At 41.5% G+C, this 15,322-nt stretch overlaps 1 protein-coding gene and 1 non-coding gene across 3 annotated transcripts in view; both read right to left on the bottom strand.

Moving 5' to 3' along the window:
* Nucleotides 1-15,322, bottom strand: part of DHTKD1 (dehydrogenase E1 and transketolase domain containing 1) — a 52,785-nt gene that overhangs the window by 23,549 nt on the left and 13,914 nt on the right. For both annotated transcript variants that reach the window (XM_039246019.1, XM_039246020.1), the window contains exons 2-5: nt 14,640-14,795; nt 8,410-8,621; nt 7,436-7,630; nt 4,564-4,833 (exon numbers count right to left, since the gene is read on the bottom strand). In XM_039246019.1, coding sequence (XP_039101950.1) covers nt 4,564-4,833; nt 7,436-7,630; nt 8,410-8,621; nt 14,640-14,795 — 833 coding nt within the window. The remainder of the gene's footprint in view (nt 1-4,563; nt 4,834-7,435; nt 7,631-8,409; nt 8,622-14,639; nt 14,796-15,322) is intronic.
* On the bottom strand, nt 13,156-13,262 carry LOC120241099. Its single transcript, XR_005530833.1, has one exon. It is a non-coding gene; the product is annotated as a U6 spliceosomal RNA (small nuclear RNA).

Genomic DNA, 15,322 nt, shown 5'->3' with positions numbered 1-15,322 from the left:
AATAATGAGGGAATTAAAGATCTTAGAAGATCTTTGAAGAAGATATGAGTTCTACTGACTTCAGGCTAAAAGGCAAGCAATTATCTGTCAAATCAACATGTTATACACCTTAAATTTACATAATGCTATTGTCAAATATATTGCAATAAAAAAATAAATAAAAGGCTAGTATCATAAACAGTCGAAATGCTAAACTAAAGAATAAAACGGGCACCTGGGTGGCTCAGTCAGTTAAACGTCTGACATTGGCTCAGGTCATGATCTGATGGTTTGTGAGTTCAAGCCCCACATTGGGCTCTGTGCTGACAGCTCAGAGCCTGGAGCCTGCTTCAGATTCTGTGTCTTCCTCTCGCTCTGCCCCTTTCCTGCTTGCACTCTCTCTCTCTCTCTCTGTTTCTCTCAAAAATAAATAAATATTTAGGAATAAATTATCTGGAGTACCCTGGGGGCCTCAGTTGGTTGGGCATCCAACTTTTATTTTTTTACTTTTTTAAATGTTTATTTATTTATTTTGAGGGAAACAGAGACAGCATGAGTGGGGGAGAGGCAGAAAGAGATAGAGAATCCTAAGCAGGATCTGCACTGTCAGCATTGAGTCTGATGCAGGCCTCGAAATCACAAAAGTGTGAGATCAAGACCTGAGCCAAAACCAAGAGTTGGATGCTTAAGTAACTGAACCACCCAGGTGCCCCTAACAGCCAACTCTTGATTTTGGTTTAGGTCATGATCCCAGGGTCAAGTTCCTCACTGAGCATGGATGTTGCTAAAGATTCTCTCTCTCTCTCCCCGCCTCTCCTCCCCTCTCCCCTACTCGCCCTCTCACACTCTCTCTAAAATAAAATAATAATAAATAATAATAATAATAAACAATAAAACAATCTGATATGTTCCAACTTAAGGTAACCACTGGGACTCTTATAATAACAGAAGTAAAAGACCTAAATATAAATGAAGAAAGAATACTTCGAAGTGCATTTTTTAAAAGGACATTGACAATGTCCTTAAAATAGTCATTTTTTTAAATGTAAGTAGAATATTTTGTCAAAGAAAGGAAGCACTCCTTTGCCTCAGGGAAATTTCCAGTCCCCGCCTTCCCTTTGCTAAGGATGTATAGGGATGAGTCTCATTTGGAAGTATCTATACCTAGTAATAACACACCCTTACATTATGTCCACAGTATCAATCCACTCAACAACCAGGTGCGGGCCGGATAAGGAAGTCACTACTGTCCTTTTTGCAGAGGAGGAAACCAAGGCTCACAAAGAGTGTATATTTCACATTGGGCTAGACCCTGGGCCTCCTATGATACCTCCACTCTTCCAAGCCTTTCTCCTAGATCAAGTAACTTACAATGTCCATATTCTTAATTCTCAGAACCTGATGAGGAATATAACACACTACCATTTTCCTATGAGATTCAGGGAACCACCATAACAGAACCAAGCACACCAAGCCAGAGAGCAGCAAAGCCAGGATTTGAACTCATTGTCTTGGTTCCAGTGTTTGTCTCTTCTACACCATGCTACAATGTCAAGTCCAACCCTTAGCCACAAGGTCCAGGGTCTCCTGGCATCTGAATATTCCTCCTTGCTGATGGGATTTCTTGGGAGTAGTGATAGAGAAGGAATTCATTAGGGGGCGCCTGGGTGGCTCAATAGGTTAAGCATCCAACTCTTGATTTTGGCTCCGGATGTGACCTCACAGTCTTGAGATGGAACTCCGAGTTGGGCTCTGAGCTGAGTGTGGTGGCTGCTGGGACTCCCTCTCTCTCTTTCACACACTCTCTCTCTCCCTCTGCCCCTCCCCTGCTCACCTGTGCATATGTGCGCTTGCTCGCTCTTTCTCTCTCTCTCCATATCTCTCTCTCTCTCTCTCTCCATCTCTCTCTCTCTCTCCCTCTCTCCATCTCTCTCTCTCTCTCTCAGAAAAAAAGAAAAAAGGGGCGCCTGGGTGGCTCAGTCGGTTAAGCTTCCATCTTCGGCTCAGGTCGTGATCTCATGGTTCGTGGGTTTGAGCCCCGCGTCAGGCTCTGTGCTGACTGCCAGCTCAAAGCCTGGAGCCTGTTTCAGATTCGGTATCTCCCCCTCTCTCTGACCCTCCACTGTTCACACTGTCTCTCTCTCTCTCTCAGAAATAAATAAAACATTAAAAATTTTTTTTTAAAAAAGAAAAAAGGAAAGGAGTTCAGTAAAGGAAGGAAGATGTATTTCTCTTCTCCTTTATAAAATGTTATATCAGAGGCCTCAATAAGAACATAACATCTGGGGGCGCCTGGGTGGCTTAGTCGGTTAAACGTCCGACTTTCGCTCAGGTCATGATCTCGCGGTTCGTGGGTTCGAGCCCCGCGTCGGGCTCTGTGCTGACTGCCAGCTCAGAGCCTGGAGCCTGTTTCAGTCTGTGACTCCCTCTCTCTCTGACCCTCCCCTGCTCACGCTGTCTCTCTCTCTCTCTCCTAGAAATAAATAAAAATATTTAAAAAAAAAAAAAAAAAAAAAAAAAGAACATAACATCTGGTGTCAACTATATCCAAATAAAAAAATTTTAGAGGGACCTAGGTTGCTCAGTCAGTTAAGCTTCCAACCCTTGATTCTGGCTCAGGTCATGATCTCACAGTTGTGGGATCTAGTCATGAGTCAGGCTCCAAGGTGACCATGGAGCCTGCTTAAGATTCTCTCTCCTTCTTTCTCTGCCCACCTTCCCCACTCACCCATGTACGCATGCATGCACCTGTGCTCTCTCACTCTCTCTCTCTGTCTCTCAAAAAAAACCCATTTTTTTTAAAGTAACATAACATCTGCTCACAACTTGCATCATTTTATCATGGTCTTCAGATTCATGGCACACAGGCACCATTTTCTAACTTTATTTTTTTCTCAAATCAGAGGAGAAACCACTCCACTCTTCTGCATAGCGCTTTTTGGAAGTGAGGGTCCGTAAGCACAAACAAATGCTGGGTGAGGTGGAAGGTCCGTAGCTAAACATGGCAAGCGGGTTTGGACACACACTGATCACAAATGACAATCTACTTTCACCAGGTTCAGGATCAAAATAAACAGAAGAGGTCAGGCAGAAAAAGTAGCACCCAGAATCTCACCCACCATAATTTTATAGGCTCCAAATCTAGAGTTCCCACAAGAAATCAGCACAGCAGGTCACGTATAGATACAGTAGGGCAGGTGATTTGGGAACACAAAGTAGAGAAAGGAGGGCAGTTTCTTATCACTTTAACGAGAATGTCAGGGTGCCTGGATGGCTCAGTCAATTAAGTATCTGACTTAAGCTTAGGTCCTGATCTCGAGGTTCATGAGCTCGAACCCCACATCAGCTCTGTGCTGACAGCTCGGAGCCTGGAGCCTTTTTTGGATTCTGTGTGTGCGTGTCTCTCTCTCTGCCCCTCCCCCCACCTTTTTCAAAAATAAACAAAGAAAATGTCATTTTCATCTCCTGCTTCTAAAGTCCATGTTAAGACTTGCTAATGTGAACGACTCAAATATTTAGAGTATGGTGAATTAAGTCAAGCGAACGGTAACTAGAATGTCTGGCTAACAATGTTAAGATTTTCACTTTGAAAAACTATGTCATAGTCAAATGCAATGCTGGATACCCCCAATTTACTTACTGTAAGTTTCTGGCCCATGGAAAATGAACATGAATAAGATAAAGTTGTTTTTTGTAAAAATGCAGCCAAATATTCTCCTGCCTTATAGAGGTACGTATTTCTATGGGGTTTAAAGACTCAGCTACTGATACCAAGAATTAATTACTGCCCAGTAGTTAAAGGTTCATATTTAAATGAATACTCATAGAAGAAAGAAAAAAAGTGATCCACAGTCCAAACATCTAGCCTATCAGGTTCCAAAAGACTGAGGGGGTAAAGGAAGCAAGAGCCACATTAACAATATGTATCGGTTGCCTTAATGTCAAAGACCTTCATTTTAAAACAAACAAGAAGCTAACAAATGAAAGCCAGATTCTTACAGCCTTGTTAGATATATGGATACCAGGTAGTTTCCTAGAGGGGCATATTTTCAGAGAAGTTTTGACATCTCTCCTCTGAAAAGCATCAGGGATACTAGTCAATGCTCCCTTAAATACCTCATAAGAGAGAAAAAAACCACAGCGAAACCTCTGTCTAAAGTCAGTTGCCTTGAGATGAGACCTCATATCTGCTATTAATTTTAAAAACAAGCCTGGAATCTTCTTTTCACCTCAACTTCATCTTGGATGTCTACCATCTCCTTTCTTTTTTTTTTTTTTAATTTTTTAATGTTTTATTTATTTCTAGGAGAGAGAGAGAGACAGCGTGAGCAGGGGAGGGTCAGAGAGAGAGGGAGACACAGACTCCGAAATAGGCTCCAGGCTCTGGGCTGGCAGTCAGCACAGAGCCCGATGCGGGGCTCGAACCCATGAACCGCGAGATCATGACCTAAGCGGAAGTCGGACGCTTACCCGACTAAGCCACCCAGGCGCCCCTCTACCATCTCCTTTCAGAGCTACCAGCCTGGGCTTCCCATCTTCCCCTTCTCCCCAACCTCTGGCCTCACTTCCTGAATCTACAAGTACCTGTAAGCAGATGACTTTGTCTCCAGGCTGAGCCGAACTGTCTGGAGAGTAGTCCCCGTCCTGTCTAGACTGCTGCCTTCCACGAGTCTTCCCAACAGCCACGGGGTTGACAGCTTCCAGGTGTGAGGGGTTAGGCAGCATTGTCACATGGAGGGGATGGTGCGCGCCGAAGTCCAGGTCAACTGAGGAGGTCAGGTGAGACAGAACATCTCCGGTGGCTGAAACGTCTTCCGGAAATTCACTTAAGCCTCGCATTTTACGGAACATCAGCTGTTAGGAATAAACATACGAGGAAAAATGTCTTTTATCACAATGGATACCAGGGAAGAGAGGGCTAGTTTAAATCATACAATTAAAAACAAAAAACCCTTTATGTACATGCTTGTATAACTATTATCAACATGCATTAAACAAAATTCTAACTGCTCAAATGCACAGAACTACTTGGAGACCTTTACTATCAAATGAAGTACCAATACTTTTTGCTTTATTTTATTTTTTTAAATTCTTTTTATTTATTTTTGACAGAGTGCAAGCAGGAGAGGGGCAGAGAGGGGGGACAGAGGACCTGAAGCAGGCTCTGCACTGACAGCAGAGAGTCCAATGTGGGGCTTGAACTCAGGAACTGCGAGATCATGACCTGAGCTGAAGTCAGACACCCAACCAATTGAGCCACCCAGGTGCCCCTATTTATTTATTTTAAGAGTGAGAGAAAGAGAGAGAGAGAAAAGGGGAAGGACAGAGAGAAATTGAGAGAGAGAATCCCAAGCAAGCTCCTTGCCCAATCTCACAAACTGTGAGATTACAACCTGAACTGAGATCAAGAGCCGGACACCTAACTGACTGAGCCACTCAGGCACCCCTGAGGTACTAACACTTTCCAAAGAGTCTAACATGATAGTTAGACATATAGACGATAAGTTAGGTATTAAGATGTTAGATAGTAAGTCATCTCTACCTTGCCATAAGCAAAATAATTTTTTCTTAAATACACCTGTTAGAATATATTTTCCAAATGAACTTTGTAGGAATCTTGTTAAAGGCAGACAGGAAAATGGTAGAATAGAATTTAATCCCATTTAGACACAAGATGACATGCACCAATCAGCTCAAATCACACTGAATAAAACTTCTACTGTCTAATTCTCAAAGGACTTCCTTGCATACATTCTCTGACTTCATTTTCATAGCTTACCATGAGACAAACGTTACTACCCATTTTAAAAATGCACAAGTTAGAGGTTAAGATGGCAGAGGAGGAGGGTGACCCCAAGCTTGCCTCCCCCCGGAACAGCTAGATAAATATCAAATTATTCTGAACACCCAAGAAATCAATTGGAAGTTTTAGAGAACAAAGATGCACATGAACAGACAGAAAAAAAGTGACTCATGGAAGAATTTAAACAAATTTGAAAAAAAAATTAAATATTTATGATTTTACAGTTTTAAAAAATGCACAAACAAGAGAAATTAACTTGTTAAAGGTCCTTGGGCCACCAAGTAACAAAGCTGGGTCAAGCCAAGGCATTTGCCAAAGACATGTTATTCTCAACTACCCAAATGGTTTGAACGACCCATGAGCTTCATATTGACCAGTCTCCAAAGAGGAACACACGTACTCGCAGTGTGTATACATACGTGTTTCTCACAAATACGGTCAATTATAATTCAGCATCTTGGAGTCACTTTTTGTCTGCAATATTTTGGGGAATGTAATTTTGGGTTTACAGATTTCTACATATATTTAAGCACATTTGTCAATCACTGGATTCGGTCATTGTCTGCCTTCTCTAAAGTCTCTGTCTTTTAAGAGCAGATTATCAATCTCTCAACATCAGAAAAACTGAGGTATGATGAGTAGTGGTAAAGCTTGGCCCCAAACATGGCATCATATATACTTTCTAATGAATTAAGGATAACACATCCTTCCATGGGCTCCATTCATTCCATTAACTTTCACAGTCCCTTTAACACTTATAATTACTTTTAATCTCCTGGCCCAGATCAGTGGTAAGGTTAAGCCACACACAATGGTCACAATCTTATTAAATTGCAAGTCATTCTGATGTTCCTGGACATCAAATCTGCAATCTTGACTCTCAAGTCTGTTGAGAGACTGATAGAGAAGCTGAGTTGGATGAAAGAGGAGCACCAAGATCCAATTATCCACAAAACCACTCATGTGAGTGGTCTCCCAGGATGACAATGTATTATTAGTTTTAGTATAATATGTTAAGTACAAACTCTGCAAATAAATGGAAGGGAAAATTGACTCCTTGGAAGGTGAAATTATAAATAATTTCACCGATCTTAATGTTTGCTTGAGCAATTTTTATTACATTAGAAAAGCGTGCTTCAAAGAACAGAGAGAATTTCAAAGAAATGATCTATTCATATCATCCTTGAGAAAACAAACTTTTACCTTCCCAGAGAGAAGAAAGAATTCATTACAGAATACACAGAGAATCAACTCAAGTACCAGATCTATCACCAGTGTTAAGTTCTATCAATTAACTTTTTTTTAATTTTTTAAATGTTTTTTATTTATTTCTGAGAGAGAGAGACAGTGTGAGCAGGGGAGGGTCAGAGAGAGAGAGGGAGACACAGAATCTGAAACAGGCTCCAGGCTCTGAGCTAGCTGTCAGCACAGAGCCTGATTCAGGGCTCGAACCCACTAACCATGAGATCATGACCTGAACTGAAGTGGGACGCTTAACCAACTGAGCCACCCAGGAGCCCCAGGTTCCATCAGTTCATTAAGCTACCTCATGGACCAATGGCTGAGAGGTTTACTCAGGCTTCTAGAAAGAATTACTAGCATCATCAGTTCTATTCTGTTACAGTTGATTGTATATCATAGAAAGTACCTTACCTCTGGAGGGAACTGCAGAAGGCCTGTCAATAAATTAAGCCTCCCTCTATGGGGCATGCCAATAATTACATCAGTTATCCCACTGTAGGCTGCCATTTTCAGCAACTCGTGGAAAAAGCCCATCATGCTTTCAGCTCCTTCGCCTCCATACCGCTTCACCGTGGCAAACTTGGTGGCCAGAAAGTGATCAAACTCCTATGGAACATCACGTCAGACACACTTATGGCGGGAAGACAGCCAACTACTCAGGTCGAAGTCAGACACGTTCGTGTGTATTGTAGGAACACCCTACACTGCTTCAAGTGGCCGCAGCTGTGCTCCTTCACGACACACCCCAGAGACAGAAATGACTAATCCAGAACGTGGCAGGAAAGCCTAAAGGAGAGCAGGCTGCAGTCGGATTGCAGAGAAAACCACTTGAGTGGTGGAATAACTTACCCCAAGAGGGATCCTCCTAGAATGTGTTCTTCTAGAGTAGGGGCTGGGCCAGAGCCTGTCCTTCCTAAGCCTTGAGTTTTAGTACAGGGCTCTATGGTACTATTTCATCAAGGCTGCAAATGACCCAACTATCCAAATTACTGGACATAATTTTCTTGTCATCTTTGACATGCCCCCGAGTCCTGATCATAGCCCTGACAGACTCAGCTCCATTAATTTGTACCAAGAGTCTCTTCCATGCATCGTTCTTTTTTTGATCACTCCAGGTCATAAAAAGAGAAGCAAGGTCTTAAGGACTTCGCAGTCTTTTACAGAGTGAATAGGCAAATATATAAAAAGTATATATTTTGACAGTTGTTTGGTGATCTACTTTTTCCTACTTAGAAAAAAGTGGTGTGTGTTCTATTCTCTGTTGTGTTGAGGCAACGAGGTAAATAGGGGTAAGTAAATGCTTTAAGTCCCTCTGTTCAATGTTGATGTATCTTTGTAGAAAATGAGTCATCCTATTCCATTGATGTTAGCTGGTACTTTTATACCTGAGATTCTAGCATTAGTTTTGACAGATGTTTTCGCTCTTCTGTGGTAAAGGCTTCTTTTTTCAGTTCCTCAAACCGTTTGGCAAACCAGTCTTTCTCCTCCTGGCTCTGAAGTTGGGAGGTTTCAATAGAAATTTGCCCACAGTAGATTTGGTTGAGATAGGCTAATAGTTCCTCAAGAGAGGCCTCTTCCTTCCCCATGTTCAATAACCCTAGAAAATGGAATCAAAGGGATCATTTTAAGAAACAATCAACCATGTAATTAATTATAAATTTTTTTTAATGTTTTATTTATTTCTAGGAGAGTGAGAGAGACAGTGTGAGCAGCGGAGGGTCAGAGAGAGAGGGAGTGACAGACTCTGAAACAGGCTCCAGGCTCTGAGCTGGCAGTCAGCACAGAGCCCGACGCGGGGCTCGAACCCACAAACCGCGAGATCATGACCTGAGCGAAAGTCGGACGCTTAACCGACTAAGCCACCCAGGCGCCCCTCAACCATGTAATTAATTATAGAACATACCAAAAATATTATTTTAATTCAGTGCATTTTGTTCTGGATAAGCCGGGTCATCATCAATGGCTATCTGGATTTTTCTAAAGGCAAAACTAAAAATATAGTCAAAGGCCACGAAATAGTCAGACTAGGAGAGAGAATATAAGTCTTTTTCCACAAGGAGAGAGCCATACCGCTTCATGCCAAATTTTGATTCTACTGTAATTTCAAACTAAAAATTGAAATTTAACACTCATCTGCTTTATAGCTACAGATCAGGTATTCTACCTTTATCACAAATATCTCCCCAAATGTTTAAGTCTTATGTTAATACTTATAAAGTAATGTCTACCACTAAACAGTTGGTCTAAATGTGATTAATTTGGATAGCAGAGCAACATTTTAAGGTAAAGGGAAATCTGCCTGAACCTCGGTCAAAAAAAAGAAGAGCATTGTAGTATATCAGTAGCTCAGCACCAAATCAATGATCAGTCATTTATCTAACCCTACAACTTGAGTTTTTAACAAACCAACATTTACTTTATTATTGCTTGTGGTTTCTTACAATAAACTTTAGCTCTTTGATACTGATTGACCATTCAAGTTATAAAAATTGCTTTGTATATCACTTGGCTTCTCTGCCTCACATTTTAATCTATAAAACAGGAGCACAGGATGGGGTTGTTGTTAAGATAAAATAAGACAGGGGTGCCTGGGTGGTTCAGTCGATTAAGCATCTGACTTCGGCTTACATCGTGATCTTGCAGCTCATGGGTTTGAGCCCCATGTCACGCTCTGTGCTGACAGCTCAGAGCCTGGAGCCTGTTTCGGATTCTGTGTCTCCTTCGTTCTCTACGCCTCTCCCACTCACACTCTGTCTCTCAAAAATGAGTAAATGTTAAAAAGAATTTTTTAAAGATTAAATGAGATAGGAAATAACCCAATATCCATTGATGGTATAAACAAAATATAGCCATACTGTCACAGACTATGAATCTGGAGTTCTCTCTTGTCCAGCAAAAGAGTGGATGCAGAATTGAATATGAGAGAGGCTAATGTCCAGGAGGAGACAACAGCTCTGAACAGGGATTTCATCTCTGTATTTATCGAGCTCTCATGATCTTACACATGTGGTAAACATGAAGAAAATAATCAGATAGTAATTATTAATTATTAACTTGTGTGTGTAAGAAGCAAAGGGTCTGGGGGGCAAGTGGTATTTGTGATCAAAGTATATTGGCACCAGATAGAAAGTAGTTTCCTGCAGGTGATATAACAAGTTACTCGTGATCCCATTATAATATCTCGCTAACTAACCTTGGGCACTTTCACCCAGTAGTGGCAGCTTTTGGCCCCAAACTTTTTCCTACTTAATGACTAACCCTGGACTCTTTTGCCCTGTGGTGGTGGCTTTTCGCCCTAAGCTTTCTTAACCCATCTATAGAAGTATAAGGAATTCTTGAACTTATTTCCCCACACTATACGATGGAATATTATTCAGCCACATAAAGGAATAAAGTACCAATTTATGCTACAGTTTGGACGACACTTGGAAACATTATGCTAAATGGAAAAGGCCAGACCCAAAAGGCCACAGACTGGGACTTCGTTTATACAGAAGGTCAAGAATAGGCAAATCTATAGAAATAGAAGGTAGATCAGTGGTTGCCAGGGGCTGAGGAGAAGGCAGTAACTGTTTTCTAGGCACAAGACTTCCTTTTTGGGTGATGAAAATGTTCTGGAACTAAACTGATGGTTGCATAACATTGTGACTGTATGAAACGTCACTGAATTGCATGCTTTAAAATGGTTTGAGTTGAGGGGCACCTGGCTGGCTAAAGTGGTACAGTGTGCAACTCTTGATCTTGGGGTTGCGAGTGCAAGCCCCAAGTTGGGCATAGAAATTACTTAAAATAAAATGGTTACAGTGGCAACGGCTATGTATACTTTACCCAATAAAATTTTTCAAAAACTTAAAACTATTAAATGTGATGACAAAGAAAAGCATGCAGCTTAACAATTGCTTTGTGTTTCTCACATTTTCTGCTATTTTTATTAACTACATGTATTTCAAATACACAGATCCATCATGCTTCTAAAAGAAGAGACATAAAAACACATGGTTATAGATAACCATAGTTTCATCCATCCAGTAACCAAATTTGGAGAACCTACAATATGCCAGAAGCTGTATTGCACTGAGTGTACAAACACAACTAAGAAATAGTCTTTTTCAAGAGGGCTCAATAGGTACAGCATGTGATGCTTGATCTCAGGGTCATAGGTTTGAGCCCCACGCTGGGCCTAGAGCTTACTTAGGAGAAAAGAAAGAAAGAAAGAGTCTTTTTCCTAAAGAAAATCTAAGCCTTATGGGGAAAATTTTATAAACAAGTAATGACAATACCAAGTCATATAAACTAATGGCTTTTCCCACTAAGAAGATTGCACATTCTGTTAAGTAACTTCATATTTCCAGTGAGTACGGAATGGAGGGTTTGAGAGTATTTTTAGAATAGCTTTATTCTGAAGTCAGATTAAGTTCTTTATTTGTTTTGGTAGATACGCTACTGTTGAGAGTTGCACACAGCTCTATGAGTGCACAGGTGAGGGGATCCTGAACTCAACCTTGGCAAGCTGTGGTTAGCTCTGCCTTACACAGTGGGCAGAGCTTGCAGCATGCTTAAAAATGAACAGGAATGCCCAAGATTGGCTGGGTAGAGATGGAAAGACATTCCATGCAAAGTTATGGGAGTATGAGTTGATACAAGATTAGGGATCTATAAGTAGATTCAGCAAGAATAAGGCACAACAGGAGCACCTGGGTAGCTCAGGAGGTTAAGTGTCCAACTCTTGATTTTGACTCAGGTCGTGATCTCACTGTTTGTGGGATGGAGCCCCACATCGGGCTCTGTGCTGACAGGGTGGAGCCTGCTTCAGGTTCTCCCTCTCCTTTTCTCTCTGCTCATGCCCAACCCATATTCTCTCTCTCTCTCTCTCTCTCTCTCTCCTCTCTCAAAATAAATAAATAAACATAAAAAAAAAAAAAAAGAAGAGGAAGGCACAACAAGGCGAATGGGGTGGATACTAAAACACTAAGCTTTTCCATTCCTGAAGGGCCATTTAAGTTACAAGGGAAGCATAGATTGTCTCTGAGACCCCCAGCTGAGATTTACCTAGCTGACTCCAGTCAGATCCTGGAACTGAAAGATAATGAAATTGTTGTGCCCTTAAAAGTCACTGCATTACCAGAACATTACCAGTTGATGTATATACCAGAATGTGATGTTGGCCAACATTAACTTTTAAAAAAAGACATGACAGGGGTCGCCTGGGTGGCTCAGTTGGAAGAGTATGTGATCCTCCATCTCGGGGTTGTGAGTTCAAGCCCCACGTCAGGTAAAGAGACTATTTAAACATAAAATCTTTTGAAAATAGTAATAATAAAATAAAATAAATAAGTAAAAAAAAAATGGCATGAGGTAGGAGCCCAAGATTCTGCCTGGTTATCTAGCCCCATATTTTTTAAGTTCCCAGGCTGGGAAATAAAACAGGAAGGGAGAGCTGGATTGTCATCTCACCTCTGCCACTTCCTATCTACGAGTTACTTAAGTGTCTGTTTCCCTGTCTGTAAAATAAAGATGTCAGTAATTTCTTTAGGGAGTAGGTATAGGAATGAATTGACAAAACAGATGTAAAGTGGCCCATAATGGGTGTTCATCTTTTCTTTAATTATTGTCTCTGGGCTTGCAATTTTTGTTCATTTTTTTAAAGATATATATTTTTTTAGAAATATTTATTTATTTGTTTTTGAGAGAGAAACAGAGTAGAGAGCGAGCAGGGGAGGGACAGAGAGAGAGGGAGACAGACTCCCATACAGGCTTAATGCCATTGGCACAGAGTCCGGATGTGGGGCTTGAACCCACAAACCGTGAGACGATGATCTGAGCCAAAACCAAGAGACGGACACTTAACCGACTGAGCCACCCAAGTGCCCCTTATTCACTTTAAAAATAGTTTTCTTTCATAGTAAGAATGCTGAACCTAAGATCTGTTCTCTTAGCAAAATTTTAAGTATACAGTACAATACTAGCCAACAGCCCCATGTTGTACAGAATATCTCCAGAACTTATTTTTCTTTCATAATTGAAACTCTGTACCTTTTGACTGATACCTCCTCATTTTCACCTCTTCCCAGACCCTGCAAACCACTATTCTACTTCCTGGTCCTATAAGTTTGACTATTTTATTATTTTTCTTAAATATCGAAGACTTCACAAATTTGTGTGTCATCCTTGTGCTGGCGCCATGCTGATCCTCTCTGTATCATTCCAATTCTAGTCTCTGTGCTGCTGAAGCAAGCACGAGTTTGATGATTTAAAACCCGTCATGTGGTGGGATCGAGCATGCAGTACCTGTCCTTCTGGGACTGGTTTTATTTCACTAAGCATAACATCTCGAGGTTCATCCATGTTGTCACAAATGGAAGGATCCCCTTCTTTTTTAAGGCTGAATAATATTCCATTCTGTACGTATACTGCATTTTCGTTTATTTTTTTTAATCTTTTTTTGGGGGGGTAGGCTCTATGCCCAACGTGGGGCTTGAACCCCAAGATCAACAGTCGCCGGCTCTAGGGACTGAGCCAGCCAGCCAGATGCCCCCATGCTGCATTTTCTTTATTCATTCATCCATTGATGGGCAGTTAAGTGTTTCTCTATTTTGGGTATGGTAATAACGCCACAAAAAACATAAAAGTACAGATAACTCTTTAGGACCCTGACTCCAATTTCTTTGAATAAATACTCAGAAGTGGGATTGCTGGATTATACAGTATTTTTCATTTTTTGAGGAGTATCTGCACTGTTTTCCACAGTGACTGCGCCTACTTGCATTCCCACCAACAGTGCACGAGGTTTTCTCTGCATCTCCACCAACACTTGCTATCTTGTGTCTCAGCCATTCTGACAGATGTGACATGATACCTAATGGCAGCTTTGATCTGCGTTTCCCTGATGATGAGTGATGGTGAATACATTTTCCTGTACCTGTTGGCCATTTATTTGTCTGTTTGTTTTAATCTTTTTTGAGAGAGAGACAAAGCACGAGTGGCGGAGGAGCAGAGAGAGGAGATACAGAATCCAAAGCAGGCCCCAGGCTCTGAACCATCAGCACAGAGCTCTATGCATTGCTCAAACTCACAAACCAACTGCCTTAACCAATTGAGCCACACAGGCATCCCACCTGTTGGCCATTTGTATGTCTTCTTTGGTAAATGCTTTTAAACTCAGAGGGAATGGGACCTATCAAAAGACTATTCTAAAACCTCAAGGCTGGTCCTCTTAGACAGTGCCTGAATGTTCCCTTCACGGTCAACTCACACCCCATGGGAGCCTCAGCTCCAGGGGGCACATGAGTTCTTCAAGAATGGAGAAAGGAGGGGCGCCTGGGTGGCTTAGTCGGGTAAGCGTCCGACTTTCACTTAGGTCATGATCTCGCGGTTCGTGGGTTCGAGCCCCGCGTCGGGCTCTGTGCTGACTGCCAGCTCAGAGCCTGGAGCCTGTTTCAGAGTCTGACTCCCTCTCTCTCTGACCCTCCCCTGCTCACGCTGTCTGTCTCTCTCTCTCCTAGAAATAAAAAAAAAAAAATTTTTAATTAAAAAAAAAAAAAGAATGGAGAAAGGAGCCATACCTTGTCTTGGCAGTTAACTGTTACATGGACAGTCTAGTGTTAATGGGCTTTACCTGTGGTATTAAAGGGTCCCTGTAGGGTCTGCACAAGAGCTTGGATTTCAGGCACATTCTCTTGCAAGGCTTGTCCAGTGAAGAGGGGGTTGATTGTGGCAGCTTTATGACCATGTTCACAGTATACAGTCACCAGTCTGGCAAGGCCATGATCAACTAATTCAAGGAGAAAATAAAACAATACAAACAATTTAGGAAATGCCCAAAAACTAAAAAAAAATCAGTTTTTCAAAGAAGCCTTTGTGGCCTTAGACATTTTTAACACATTGCTCCTACCCACCACATCTCAGATTTAAAGACTATCAGAATCCAGGAAAACACACATTTCTTTTTATGTTTATTCTTGAGAGAGAGAGAGAGAGAGAGAGAAGACAGCACGAGTTGGGGAGGAATAGACAGAGAATGAGACACAGAATCCAAAGCAGACTCCAGGCTCTGAGCTATCAGCACAGAGCCCAATGTGGGGCTCAAACTCACAAACCACAAGATCATGACCTCAGCTGAAGTTGGATACTCAGCCGACTGAGACACTCCGGTGTCCCCAGGAAAACACACTTATTTCTTTAAATTTATCTCATGATTGCTAAAGTCAATGAAGGAAAAAAAAAAGGAGATAGAACTATGGGTAAACACTTGTAATAATAACTATGCCCATAGAGAGATAGCAAAAGGAGACACCCCAT

The sequence above is a fragment of the Hyaena hyaena genome, unplaced genomic scaffold (assembly GCF_003009895.1).
Source record: "Hyaena hyaena isolate Hyena2069 unplaced genomic scaffold, ASM300989v1 scaffold_276, whole genome shotgun sequence".
Taxonomy (NCBI): Eukaryota; Metazoa; Chordata; class Mammalia; order Carnivora; family Hyaenidae; genus Hyaena; species Hyaena hyaena.
Note: the sequence above shows the minus strand (reverse complement) of the source record. Positions and strands in the feature narration are given on the sequence as shown.